This window comes from Dermacentor silvarum, chromosome 6, assembly GCF_013339745.2.
Source record: "Dermacentor silvarum isolate Dsil-2018 chromosome 6, BIME_Dsil_1.4, whole genome shotgun sequence".
Classification (NCBI taxonomy): Eukaryota; Metazoa; Arthropoda; class Arachnida; order Ixodida; family Ixodidae; genus Dermacentor; species Dermacentor silvarum.
The window spans coordinates 46,298,142-46,313,053 of NC_051159.1; the positions used below are offsets into that span (position 1 = coordinate 46,298,142).

Genomic DNA, 14,912 nt, shown 5'->3' on the forward strand with positions numbered 1-14,912 from the left:
ACGTTATTTAATGGCGCTGTAACGTAATTGGCCGATCCCAAATAGGTGCTTAATGTAAAAGGGGCATCCCTGCATTCGAGTATTTGGCAAATTTGGTAATGGCGTATGCTCTGGCTCCCAAGTGGCCTCTTATGTGCTTTATTAAGGCGAAAGCCTTATATGTCTCATCATTCAGTCGATATTCAATGTCCTTGAGCGAAAACGCGTCGACGACATGAAATGTACAAACACTATCATCATCAATGGCTTATACCTGGTGCCGTATAACTCAAGCGAGTTAAAGGCAATTAAAGCAGGCCAAAGCATGACGGGGCATTAGTGGATAACAAAGTGAATTAATGGGAGTCAGAGTGAATTAAGATCAATCAAAGCAAATGAATAAGCATCAAGGCGAATTAGGAAGGAGGACAAAGCGATTTTTTCATGCCGTTACTCTAGAATCAAGTGATTTCTTATTAGCTGCCTGCCATTTTCTGCCCGGTTGATGGTTTTTAACCTAATACAACGTTGGGCAATATATGGGCAAGTTCACGCGAAAATTTATTTTAAAATAATCATCATAAATTTTAATAAGGGCCGGCATTGAAGCGTGAAACTTTCAGAAAGGTACGCTGGTGTGAACTTAATAGTAAAACTTGACGATTACTAATGACCATGCACTAACCGCAAATTTTCACCTAGGGATGAACTCCTGGATCAAGTTTCGGAGCCTATCATCGAGTATCACTCGACAGATACTGAACAAGAGTAAGCGAGCCTTTTTTTATCCCTTCGGTTGTCCTTTATTAACAATAATTTGGTTGTATATCGGTTTCCTGATTGTCGCTCTGTATTTCTCTTGCAGTCAGGAATCCGACTACAGAGTGGACTACCTGAAGTTCACCATATTTCTCCTGTTAGCATGTAAGAGGAAGTGATTGACATAGTCACCAAAGTACACTTCTGCATGTGTAGCTAACCCGCGACTTTGCGATTTGTCTCCGGCGTCACCTACAGGCGAATAATACTGCTTAACGCGTGGTAACCCAGTGTAGGACATGAAGTGCGGCCGCTACTCGGATCACCCAACAATGTTATGAGAGACTCAAGGAGGGCGTGAAATCTTGAGCACTCCATAGAGCGTTATTGCGAAAAGCGTGAAAGGCCAATGGCGGCCAAGAACGAGTGAAGAAAGCAGTACGAGAGCTTACCTTACAATTACATTACCTTGCCACTTTTAATTGACCATGTTCGTTCGCGGGTTTCACAGTAAGGAACGCCCACCAAATCTCCCAGATAATTTGTAATGAAGACCGTATGGTGCCACTTAGGTGGATCCGCTACAGACTCTGTGCCAGGTCCAGTAGCACAGTTTGCAAAAAAACTAGCCAGAACTGGTCGACAGGAATTTTTCTGTTCGTCGAGGATTACGAAAGAGATGCGCCTAAAAGCAAAACAACCCTGCAGTAACAGGTTTGCTTAACATTAAAATATATTGCATGGAATTTGACATTTACGGAGCATATTTGCTACAGCAAGGTTGCTTCAGGACTGCGACCTTGCGGAACCGGCACTCTATTCAGCTAGCCTCCTTTTCTCTACTTTCCTCTTTAGACGAGATGTGACTATTTGTAAACAATTATTTCTTTCATTAGTAACTTATGATACACTTCTAAAGGCGGATGAAATGGCATCGTCAACATGCGTGGGAATATTTCTCTTAGTAGGCTTTCTAGTTTGCTTGACCCTCTTTCTAGGTTTGTGAAAAAAATTCAGAAATAATTAACCGTGAACATAATCAAGTCAAATACATATGAATAAGGCAGCGGCTGCATTTAGCCCCCCAAAACATGATGCAACTTGCAGGCACTGGGCGATTCAGAAGAGGGAAAAGTTTAAGTTTAGCGCCATTTCCACGCGCTGCGCTCTAACACTCTACGAGGGATTTAAATTTTCCGTTGCTTCACGTTGATGCAACCACATCTGCTTTTTAATAGGACACTGGGCTATGATAACAGCGCCCTTGAATTAAGGAAGCGAAGCGTACTGTACAGTAATTCAAAGTAAAGTTGTTGTCCACTGTAAGCCAGGTCACTCTGTTAAAACACACTGTTATTGTTGGCCCGCAGCTGCCTTTATGTGCACCTCCTCGTCAAAGCGACTGGGAAGCCGTTTCCCGAGAATGGGCTCATAACTTTATGTTCCAGTAAAATGGCCTAATCCGAACACGTCGTACGCATTTCTTGGCTTGAAAATGCTAGCGTATTGCCGTATTCCTTCGAAAACAGTTTGCTCCTTACAGCCGCGGTTGGTTAACTTTGAGCCACAGTTATTGTTCGGGTCGAAGTCTGAAGGCGGTGACGTATCGTATGCATACCGCGGTATCGCATGGGCGGCGTAAATCATGCAGGCTTCTTGAAGGCGTTCCAGCGGCCTCTGCGAGTGCCCTACCTGGGCTGGCTGTTCCTGCTGGCAACGCTTGCGCTGTGCCTGATGTCGCTGACGGGCCCGCTGCGACGAAGCAGCGGCCTGGTCATTAAAATTGGCATCCAGGCCATCCGCGCTTTCCTGCCGGCCTTCGTGGTGCACACGACGCAGGGCATCAACAACTACATCTTCCGTCGGTGCCACGTCGAGATCATGGTCTTCTCCATCGGAACATTCAGTACGTCGAACGCCCTGGTGAAGTCCAGAATCACAGACGCGGCGCAGGGTTGCTGTACAGGTCCACATTCACGGCGTTGCTAAACATCTGATCAGGCGTTCTTGTGTTGTGAACTTTCTTGTCCTGGATTTTATGGCTATCAAATTTCTTTTAGCAGCTACACGCCTTCTTGATAAAAGGGTAGGCAGGTCGCACAGCGTCCTTAGGAATGAAGGTGCGTAGAAGAAATGATCAGCCAAGTAAAGCTGCCGTCATGCACGTCACCGTTGTACTACATTTATTTTTGCCAGTTTTCGCGAGGTGTAGCAGAAAAAGAGAACAACATCGGAACATGTGGAATACGGCTATCTACTAATGCAAGAATGAATTTTTTTGCTTGCCTGAAGCTGTTATTTCTTTAAGGTGTGTCGTCAAAATTTGACGGAATATTATTTAGTTTACTTTAACCTTGCAAGATACCGTACTCATTTTATCGTTAAAATTGATAAGACTTTTTTCGCAGACCTGTTCAAGTCCATGCCTGTATCTGCAAACATATGTTTGTCACGTTACAGGACCCATTTTTTATGGTCCTAATGCAACAAAATATTATTGTTGTGTTAAAACTGCATGTGAACAACCTGAAGTACATAATAACTTGGCGTTCATCAGAGTTACATAGAAAAGTTCTGAGTAAGGAATTCACCTAAGAGAGAGTAACAAAGTGACAAAATAACCTACATCAGGAGCAATGTTTTCCATTTCGCAGCAGTCTGTCAAATACAAGCAGTGAAGTAGCATGCGCTTTATTTTTCTCATTGAACGTCCTAATGAACTGGAAAACGCAAACATAATGATCAAGATACATTGCACCCTCAAAGCCTTGCAGTATTAAAACTTGGTGCAACAACATTGCAAAAACAATATCAGGAATAGAAAAGTCAATATTTTTTTTACTTATTTATTCATTTATTTAGTACATAACCCCGGACAGCTTAGCGCCTTTAAAGTAGTGCACTACAGTACTAATTGAATGTTGTGTGTAGCAAGAACTATAATGAGCACAATGCGTGAAGCAAAACAATGTGAAAGATAATGACAGCCATTAATGAGCCGACGCCCGATACACATAAACTACACAGACAGATCTACACACACAAATACATAGACAGATATTCATATAAACCAAATAAAAGTAAATGAAAGGACGGATAAAGGTATGGTGGAAAAAATAGAGAGGTTGCACACGGGTAAACACAGAGTTTGACTGTGTATCTCAACACATGGATAGGCCACGCTCCTCATACCACCCTCGGAGGATAATAAATTATGAATCATAGATAAAACAAAGCCACCCATATATGGGGCCCATGCAGCGAGATCAATGTGTTTTAACTGAAGGCGGATAGATCACTATTTAAGGCTGGCATTCTTAACCAAAAGACTGCACATGACGGTTCTGATACTGGATCAATTAGTGATATCAAAAATACTAATACGGCAGGTCGTTCCACATCAATTACATTCCAAATTCAGCACAATTTCAAGACGACATTATGTAAACGGGGGCGGTGATAGCAAGATAGCGCGTCTTGTGTAATAGCGCGTTTAGCTCATGAATAGTAAATTGCAAACATTCAAAATGTATATTCTTTCACGACCTTGAGAGAAGCGTGCACATATTGCGTATGGTGTGGTGCAATGCGTCCCACTCTGAGACTGGATTCTGGTTGCAGGTTTGACCATCGTGATGGCTTCAGTATACGCGTTTCACAGGGTATCCGACATAACCTGGAGCGTGAGAGAGTGCGTTTTCTTCGGCCTCTTCATGTGCTCCGTCGAGAGAGTGCCCTTGAGTAACGTCATCTTTGATGAAGGTAAGCGTCACTACGTCAAACATTTGACTACTGCCGTTGCAAATTTGGCTTTGCAACGAGGCGCATTAGCGAAGGGTTGGTAGCACCGATCAATGACTGAAACGAAATTGTGTGCTAACTTAACAGTCGGGTACATGCTGCTTCCACGAGATAATTTTCTTCTAGGCCCTTAGCATCTACCACATACTTTGGGACACGTAATGCGCAAGTTGAAAGGAAAAGCCATCTTTAGAGCAACCAAAAAAAAGTTGTCGCAGTTTCACCCGAAAGGCGAAGCATCAATTGCGGTAGCAAATTTGCAGAGTACGGAGTAATGATAGTAGCTTTATCAGCTGTATAAACTTGGACATGCAACAACACCGGCAACACGCAGAACTGTTGTCGACGCCGTCGGCGTTTTGCCGGCGTTCGCACAAAACGCGTGCGACATTGGTGACTGTTGCCGGAGTCTCTGGGGGCGGCTCGGAGGTTTTCGACATCTGAACGGGACACTCGTCGAGCAGCGTCGGAAGTCTTTACCACCTTCTCGCCTCACAACGTTTTTTATATAATTACGCATTTGGTGCCGCAACTAAACGTCGCCTCCCTTCCCCCTCCCCCCCCCCCCACCCCCACGGCCTTTCGCGGGTTGGAAGAAGGCGCGTTTGCTCTACATATATGGTGATTGTAAAGGAGGAAAGAGACGCCTAGTTATGCAGCCCTTAAGGGAGCACGGCGAAGAACGCGCATTTGTTCTCCGCCGTTGGTTCACTCCCCGTGAAAGCGCGCGTCCCTCGCACCCTTTCACTCGCACATACAGCGTTCCGCACGCGGCGACAATTTCATCTCCATTGACGTCATACGGAACCTCACGGTGACGGCGACGGCGACGCCGAAGGCAGAAATCTGCTTTGGAGTGTCCATGTAATGCTATCGCAATAAAAGTTAGGGACGTTTCACTTCGTGAACGTGGTGAACGCGCAAGCGTATGGACGCCGCAAAGGTTCACAGCGAGCGAGCACCACGGCGTCGAAGCACAAACGGAAAGAGCGCGAACGTGGTCGCCGACGCTACGTATATCTCGACGGTGCGACGCCTGGTGTTGCCACAGGGAAAGCGCATAGTGCTACACACGCAAAGAAGATATGCCGCGGACATGCAAAGCGAAGAAAACGAGTGACAGCGAAAACAACGGGTCGTCACTGAGACAGATGAGTCGCTGACTTTCAAGCTGTGTGTCTGTCACGTCCCGTTGTTTGCACTGTTACTTATTTTCTTCAGGCATGTACCAACCGGCCCAAGTTAGCCCTTTATTGCAGTTTATTTCTATGCACAGCGAGTACCGCGGCGTCGAAGCACGAAGTTAAAGGGTGCGAACGCGGTCATTGATCTCGACGGTGCAAAGCAAAGTATGCAAAAGGGCATATTGGTTCCGCTCCACCTGAACCCTGTGACAATAAAGATGTAACGAAAATAACAAATTAGCGTCTCTATAAGGATTAAAATGTATCAAAGCAATTCTTACAAGCGTACTTGCGGCATGCAACTTTACATGCCATAGAACAATCATCCGCACCCAGTCTGTTGTGCTTGGACGTGTGTGGCGCTTTTTCAACAAAACAGATGTTGACGGTATTTTCGGTCGTTTAGCTCTTTGCAGTATTATTGTTTGCTTTGATATCCTAGTGTCGGATAAGAGCTTGGTTAGAGTTTATCCCAAAGTGTAGATCATTGGCTACCACTTCTATAGAGCGATTTGTTTAGAATCATTCACGCACATATTCGAATAAACAGTTGCCTCAAGTTAGAGGCTGCTTAAGGGGAAGCTTTACACGAATAATTCCTATTTAAGCGAACGAATAAATCAATCTCTACATTCAATGCACCGATATTGACGAGGCTTACTGACTCCAAACATTAGTACTCTAACTCACCAATAATAACAATATGACCGTTCTGAGAAGTCTGACAAATAATGTAAAGCAGAAAAACTCGGATCTAATATAAACCAATTTGATGTATACCACTATTTGTTGAGCACGAATTGCGCAAGCCCTTTGAAAACAATGTAATGATTTCAGGTCAGCAGTAATTTCATATACCAAATTTGTGCACGTTATTTGCTCTAGCAGATACAGTATTGAACTTACCAGTATTCGGGAGGTTTCGTGAAAACTATCAAGGCCTTAAATAAAATTTAATTTTCTAGGGACACTAGAGTTAGCCCTCCCTATAACACACCAAGGTACACTAAAAAAGATCCAGCGGTCGTCTCACAAAAACATTTTTCTGTTAATTAATTAATTGTAATTGAACAGGCAAATGCGAATTTTCCCCCAGCTAACGCTTGTTCTTAACGTTTCAAATTCTTGGTCACGATGCATCAATTTTTTAGCAGGTCTAGGCTTCCTGGACATAACTGTTTTACTAGATGCTAGACCGGGTTTCAAAAGACGGCCGTTGGGTGTAAACCAACACATTAACGACTTGCAGACCTGAGAACATGTCATACAAACTATCTTGTAGAACTTGCAGACGCTTTTTACTTGCCAAAAGAAAAAAATGCGTGCACATCGAGAACGTGCTGTTGCAATATTCCCACTTCCAACCTCTCCAATTTCATCAGGAATTGTGTTTAACAAGCTAGCTTGTTTAACCACTTGTTTCGCTTAAATGAACCTTTCTTTTGTTATACGCCTATCGTGTGCATACCGGTATTCAAAACAGCATATACATGATTTTTTTATTTTCAGGTCGCTATCCTGTAGTCGCCACAATGATGCAGTCAGAGGCCCTATTCAACGCAGGCATGGCATGGTCCGTCTTTGGTTTTCTTAGAGGAAACGCATATCGTAAGTTCACTGCTCTCATCGCTTAGTGTTAGAAGGGCTTATAGTGGGCCAACAATACATGCCTCATCTTGGAGCCAGCGTGCTGACAATAATACTCGTTCTCTTCAGGCAGATGAGTACAAGACAAGTGTCTTGTTTCAAAGCTGGCTGCGGGCTACGGCGTCCCGCTTTCGCTCGCTGTCGATCAGTTCAGATATCTACCGGCTGTTATTCTGTCTTGTGTGAATATCTCTCAAGAATAATGTTAAACTAGAGAAACCTGTATCCGCATAAGTTTTCTTACAGCTCGCTGTATAAATTTGGATGTTAGGACGTTTTATTGAATACACTCTAGCAATAAGCTTCAGAAACACCAGTGGAGATGTAAATTTTCATCGCTCAGTGCCAGTACTCATCACAACCATTTGTCTATATTGCACAGCGGCAGAATCTTATCACAGAATAATATAGGCAATTTTTGAAATCATATACGGGCAATAGAATACCAGAAGAGTTTTATTGTTATCGCGGGGGAGATCGTTGACGTAATCTGGTCCCAGTTGTTATTATCCGGCGATGCGGAAACTTGCCCCCCTTGGGACCCTATAATGCGAAAATATTCCAACCTTTTGTTATTTCAATCTCGTGACGTCAAATTTACGTAACCGTCGACGCAAGTATCGGGTGGTGTGCCACAGCGTTGTTGAACCGACGAATCAAACGCTCGCGTCATTTATAGGTCACTTTTGTTGGCATTCAAAACAAATAGTATTGCCCGTTTTGACATGTTGCTCTTCTAATTGACAGACAAGAGGCGAGGAGCACGCATCACTGGAGAGGGTTTCGGTGGGGTCGAACTAACGCAGTGAAAGTAGACAGCCGGATCAGGAGGGTGGTACCGGCGTATGTGATTGGCCCTTCCCCTTGCTGAGTGAGCTTGCAGTGGCTGGTCGAAAATCGCGGGGGCGTGCGACGGAAGGTTATCATAGCCGCGAAAACGGATCCTCAGCGAAGAAAATTTGGCTGAGTGTTGTCTTAAACGTGCCGGAACGACTCGATTACGTTGTACTGCCACGTAATAATGCTTATTAAACGCAAATAACTTGATGTTGCCTGGAAGCTCCAAATAGCCACTGCCCCAGTTATCGGTAGGCAGGCATCTTTTATGCCTTTCGGAACGAGGCAGTCTCTGGCTATTGCGAAAAAAACAAACAATTTTGCTCGGCATATTAGTGCATTTTTAATGCGTACAAGTGACTTTGACGTGGTGAGCTTTCGTAGATTTGTGACGTTGGGAGACGGACAGGAGAAGTGGGCGCAGCTCGAGAACTTTTTGCAAATAGTGATAGGCTAATCGCAACAAAGGTGTAGTGGAAATAACTGCTTTCTTTTGTTCGGTCTAATCATGCATAATCAGAGTGTACACATTATTTAAGATGGGGGAGTTTTCACGGTTTTCGTGCCGTCGCGTGACAGGTGAAGTGGGGGGAGGAGGGTGCTGAAAAGATTTCGCTGATCGTAGAGGGCCGATTGCAGAAAAGAAATACAAACAGTTTGCAACAGTTTGACTTTAGAGCTCTCCTGATCCTCACACCGCCGCGCTGCTAGCCGAATTGCGAATACCGTCTACCAGCCAGTCAATACCAATATCAGAAGTTAAAGAGGCCCTGCACCACTTTTTATCGAAGTGGAGAAAGACGTTTGAATGGAAAATAAGCTATTTCAGACATACTTTTTGCCGCGAAAAGTACTTCAATGCGTTCAGCAGAAGCGGAGTTATTGACAATCAAACACAGCCTCCACTGTGCTCCCGCTCCTTCTTCAATCCCGTAGACTTCGAAGGCTACGGCGAGATAGGACGTGGCCAAAACGCTCCGCCTTCGAAATTTCACCGTGGCACGCGGTTAAAATTTCATTTGGGATGTTAACGTAGACGCCGCGACTTAAGATTTTGGTGCCTACGACGTGCTAAAGGTAAGCCAAACGCGGTTGTCCTCAACGAGCCGCAGTGCGTTTAGCCAGTGGACTCGTGGCAGCCGCGGTGTAGCCGACCGCAGCTACCAATAGTAGCCGTATATTGGAATGTGCTTTATTACGAAATAAAGCGCACAGGAAATAGTGAGGATCATGGCTTCTGTTGAAACGAGAGCGTTTGCGAGAAAGGTAACTTCGCGCTCTGCTTGCGAGCCCCACGCATTGCGTACGACAGCAAAATTCGGCTGAGATGTTCACAGCAGCATATGCTATACCCGCGGACTATGTTATTATTGCGATAGCAATTATATGGACACTCAAAAGCAGATTTCTGCCGTCGGCGTCGCCGTCGCCGTCGCCGTCGCCGTGAGGTTCCGTATGACGTCATTTGGAGATGAAATCGTCGCCGCGCGCCGAACGCTGTATGTGCGAGTGAAAGGGCGCGAGGGGCGCGTCTTTCACGGGGAGTGAACGCACGGCGGAGAACAAACGCGCGTTCTGCGCCGTGCTCGCTTAAGGGCTGCAGAAGTAGGCGTCTCTTTTCTCCTTTACAATCACCATATATGTAGAGCAAACGCGCCTTCTTCGGACACGCGAGAGGCCGTGGGGGAGGGGGAGGGAAGGGAGGCGACGTTTAGCTGCGGCACCAAGTGCCTATTTATATCAGAGGCTCCAGCAACAGTCACCAACGCCGCACGCATTTTGAGCTAACGCGGGCAAAACGCCGATGGCGTCGACAACAGTTCTGCGTGTTGTTGCTACCAAAGCCGCTCACCTTACTTCGTATGACATTGCTGTGTTGCTATCGCATTCATTGCTTCGCCCTTAGGGCGAAACTGTGACATTTTTTCACCAAGTCGAAGTGGTGATTCGGGGCCCCTTTAAATACCTTAGAATCAAGCTACTGACAACAGACCAAACTTTACCCGTCCGGAGAAAAAACCGAACCGACTCAGAAAAATATCACAAATGCCTTCCATCAATTAGGACGGAAATTTACAGCGTACGCACAGATAACGCGCAGACTTCTCACATGGTTTGCGTGCTTGAGGCCGCTTGGGTTAATGCCGAGAATCATTAGAAAGAATAGCCTTTGCAACCAAACCTAAAAGCATTAAGTACGTAAAGAAATAGCGTTGTCTTCACTGCGCAAACTCAGTACATTATTTCTTTTTGGTTGTTTACGTACGCTATGGTAACGTACGTTATTTGGAAAGTTTAACTATACATACGTTAAGGCTTAGCGCGGTCAAACATAGCTGCACCCGTGACCCTCACTTCAGCGTAGATTCTCGTGATAGCTATCGCTCTCGCTCGCGTTGATCGGTATGAACTATTGAAATGAGCTTTCGCTTCCTCTAAACTCACCTGAAACTTTAATCATGAGCGCATAGCGCATCCAATTTTTTAGATTCGTCAATTCCGGCCTCCATAGGGCTAACGAGACGCGTCCACATAGAAACTACAGGATGGTTGTTAATGGATTGTTAGCTTAAATTCGTTTGGCACAAGACACCAGACAGGTACGTGTCTTCTAACGTCTTCTTTACGTTGCGTTCTCAAGCGTTGAGCTAAATATCTAGAAGGGATGTGCACCATGATATCTGGCAAAGGTGCTTGCTTTTGACGAACCGTACGTAAGGGGACAAACTATATTCTAAAACTGTCTAAGCAGAAATAACCTAATATTTTGCGGCGTCTAGGGTGCTAACACAACAGAAACAATCGATCAATCGGAACCGCTAATCATTGACCTCTGTCGCAGTCACTTAGACGCAAATATACTACGAAACGAAAAAGATCTGGCACATCGTCTTGGTCTGCTCATTAAACTAAAAAAAAATGTCGCAGTTTCACCAGAAAGACGAAGCATCGATTGCGATAGCAAATTAGTGGACAGCTATACCAAGTAAGGATAGTAGTTTCATCGACCGTATAAACTTGCAAAGATAGGCACGCTAACTCAATTAACAAGAATGGTGTCACGCGCACACAAGAAAACATGAACACATCTCACTCGATGACCGCGGAAACTCGCTGTCAAACGCTGGAGTCAGGAAGCGCGGCGGCAGCAGCGAGTGAATTGACGTTCGTGCTGCCTTTCGCATTAACGCGAACTAAGCCGCGAAAACACAGCGCACGGTGGACTGTGCCCCCATAGCTAATGGCTTTCAAGATACAGCAGCCGGGGTCACCCGGAGTTCATGATAGAGGCGCGAACTGTTAATTTATTTGGATTAGGGTGTTTGCTGACGCAAGCGTAAGCAAGCTGTTCAGCTGCAAAAGTAATGAGCATGTATAATTGCTGTCAGTAACTATTGTCAATCACCGTGTACTCTTCTTGAGTTTAAAATACACTAGGCCTTGCCCTCGGATATTCGTAGCACACCTATTCGATTTGTAAATTTATTTCAATGCGAATAAATTATAAGTTTGCTGGATCAAGCCGGCGTTTTTATCGCGTCCACTTCAGGTGCCGCATCCTAACATATCTGCCGTTTTATTCAACCACATAACCCAACCAAGACACCCAGCTTTCGGTTGTTGCGTTCTCAAAGTGTTCAAGCCATGGTTGCGCACGCCGTCATGGATCCTCGCAGAGTACTACGACGTCCTGCTGTTCCCGGTTCAAAACCAGCTGGTGGCGGCGATCGTGGGCTGCATCCTGGGCGCCGCCACGATGCGTATGCTGAAAATGATCTCATACGGCACCGACTCGGTCATCGTGGTGGTTATGTGCGGCACCTACTTCACCTTTTTCGTGCTCGAGTCGGTCAGTAGCTCGGGCGTGACCGGCGTCATCGTCTACACCATGGTGGTCACTTCGGACCGACTCATCTCCTGCTCCGAGCTCGAAAGCTCGCTCCAGTCGTGAGTTCCCGTGACTTGCTTCTTTGTTAACGTCTATTATAAAAAAGCGAAGTTAATTGCCACGCGTTATTTTATTTTACCCGTGTTTGTTTTTTACCTTCTTATCCCTGTATGCAATTACCGTGTGGTACAAGGCCCTGGCATTCAGAATTTTACCGACGTTGTAATGAGAATTCAAGTAACGTCACACGTACCTGCCGTGTAATGCCCCTATTCACAGCTTCCACTGTACAAGCCAACGTAACTGCGCCGCTGGTGATATAGAAATTGATGTAACGCGCAGAATTTTGCCGCGTTACCTGTGCAAGAACACGGTGACCGGGCTTATTCCATAACTTGATATTCCATATTCATATTCCATATTCAACTACAGTTGACTGCAGTCTCCACTATCGTTCTGATTCGAGTGTTGCTCGTCTTTCGCGGAACAATTTCACTTCATTTGAAGTTGCGGACTGAATTCACAAAGTGTATCGTTTTCATAAATTCTATTTCTAATGCATCATTTGCCTTCGCGAATGCTATGTTAAGCAGTAAAAATCCTGGAACTCGCACTTACGAGCACTTCTAGCGTCAGAGCTTTTAGTGGGCCGTGCGCGTTTAGCAGTGTTTTTGACCAAATCGAATCAGAATTGAATGATTCCAGAACAGAATCGCATTTAATACGAATCAAATGTTATAAGCGAATGGACTGAAATATCAAATATGTTCTTAATACTTTGCGAACAATGGATATCTTTCACACTAATACTATTGTAAATGCGCACTTCACACAGGTGAGCACCACATTATTACAAAAGCCATAGATTTTACTAGCACTTTGTCAACATCAACCTGTCCTATTCCCGCACAGTTTTGCACACCACCGTTTTATGATTCAGTCCCTAACAATATGAACAAAGTTTTTAAACATTCTCTTCTCAATATATATATTTCATCTTTACACTTCGCAATACAGTAATACATACTCAAAAAACCCACAAAGGGATGATTACTAACAACTAAGCAGCTTTTTCGCAAACTCCGGGCTCTTCAGGTCCTACTGCATTTCATTTCATTTCATTTTATTTGGGCCCATTTACAAGCAAAATGGGGGGGGGGGGGGGGGGGCAAGGTAAAAGCTGCTTATTGGCAGCTTGAGTGGTCCCTGGCCCCCTTTACATATTGGCCGACCGGTGGCAAAGAATACTTTCAGAAATGAAAAAAAAAACAAATAACAGTGGGTTACATATTAAAGGGAATAGTCATATTTATTTCACTGGGAGTACACGTGGTTTCACTGTGCCATGGTGATTTAGATTATAGTTTTCGCAAGACAGATGAGCTCCGATGGTGTCAAGGCATGAATGTCAATTCAGGCTTCTAGGTAAGAATTTAGTAGCTGTGGCAAGGTGCTTGCGACCATTTGATGGCCGTAATTTGTTCTCGAAAAAGGTATGAGCCATTTTTCATGGCTGCGCGTCTCATATGTGGGTGTATACTCTTTTAAGTTTGCTGTGTTTGTTATTAGGTTGCTTCTTTTACCTGAAAGTAGTAAGTGCGTAGGAGAGTTTGTTTGTAGAGATGATGATTTTTGTTATCTTGTACTTGGTGAAAAGATCTTCAGTGTGTGAGTTGTACGGCACATTTGCAATAGCTCGTATTACTTTTTTTGCATCAGTAGTATTTTAGAGAGATTGGAAGCCGATGTTGTGCCCCCTACAAGATGGCAATAATTTACATGCGAGGCAAACAGTGTATTATAAATGATCAGTTTAGCTGACGTTGGTAAAAGGTACCGATTTCGATGTAGTATACCTGTTATGCGGCTCAGTTTCTGGAGTGTAAAATCCACGTGAGCATCCCATTGCAATGTGTCGGTAAAGTATACGCCAAGTACTTTTACCGCGTCAACAACCTCTATATTCTCAGAGTTGTAAAATATCTTGTGAGTCAATGGAGTACACGTACCTCTTGTTTTAAAGATGACTGCTTGTGTTTTATTGGAGTTAACTTTAAAAAAGTTGTCCTGGCTCCGTTTTGAGATATGCCTGAAGAGATTGTTCGTGTAAGAGTTGTTTGATAAAAAAGCACTTGTATCATCTGCGTAGTTTATGAATTTTGCCTCTCGGTGGATAAGAACTATGTCATTTCTGTAGATATTAAATAGAAATGTACTAAGGATACTTCCCTGAGGGACACCTGTGTGTATTTGTCGTGTGGATGATATTTTCGTGTTTATAGACACATATTGCAGCCGATTTCTAAGGTAGGATGTCAGTAACTGAAGAGGAAGGCCCCTGATTCCATATCTTTCAAGCTTAAGTATTAGGAGGTCATGATTTATGCAGTCGAACGCTTTTGTGAAGTCTATGAATAGACCAATTACAAGTAACTTATTTTCGAGGTTTTGCAGTATAATATATTCTTTCTGTGCTACTAGAGCTAGTTCTGTTGATTTACCTTGTTGAAAACCGTATTGAGCGTCAGTGATGAGTTTGTGTTTCTTGCTGAAAGATGTTAATTGGTTGAGTATGATCTTTTCAAGACCTTTAGAAAACTGCGGGAGAATAGATATCGGGCGGTAAAATTTTATATCGAGCTTGTCACCTTTCTTATATAACACAATTACTTTTGCAATTGTCCTTTTTTCAGGAAAAGTACCTGATGTTATGCATAAGTTATAGATGTAAGCTAACACAGGTGCAATGTCAGAAATGACATGTTTGATAGGTCTTATTTGGAGGCCATCGGCATCGCAGCTACATGAATTTTTCA

The 14,912-nt window shown here is 44.2% G+C and overlaps 1 protein-coding gene across 1 annotated transcript in view; it reads left to right on the forward strand.

Moving 5' to 3' along the window:
- Positions 1 to 14,912, forward strand: part of LOC119456640 (uncharacterized) — a 47,697-nt gene that overhangs the window by 3,621 nt on the left and 29,164 nt on the right. Inside the window, exons 2-7 of the mRNA XM_049669000.1 lie at positions 682 to 747; positions 845 to 903; positions 2,390 to 2,644; positions 4,360 to 4,500; positions 7,233 to 7,331; positions 11,885 to 12,155. Of these exons, the coding sequence (XP_049524957.1) occupies positions 682 to 747; positions 845 to 903; positions 2,390 to 2,644; positions 4,360 to 4,500; positions 7,233 to 7,331; positions 11,885 to 12,155 (891 nt within the window). The remainder of the gene's footprint in view (positions 1 to 681; positions 748 to 844; positions 904 to 2,389; positions 2,645 to 4,359; positions 4,501 to 7,232; positions 7,332 to 11,884; positions 12,156 to 14,912) is intronic.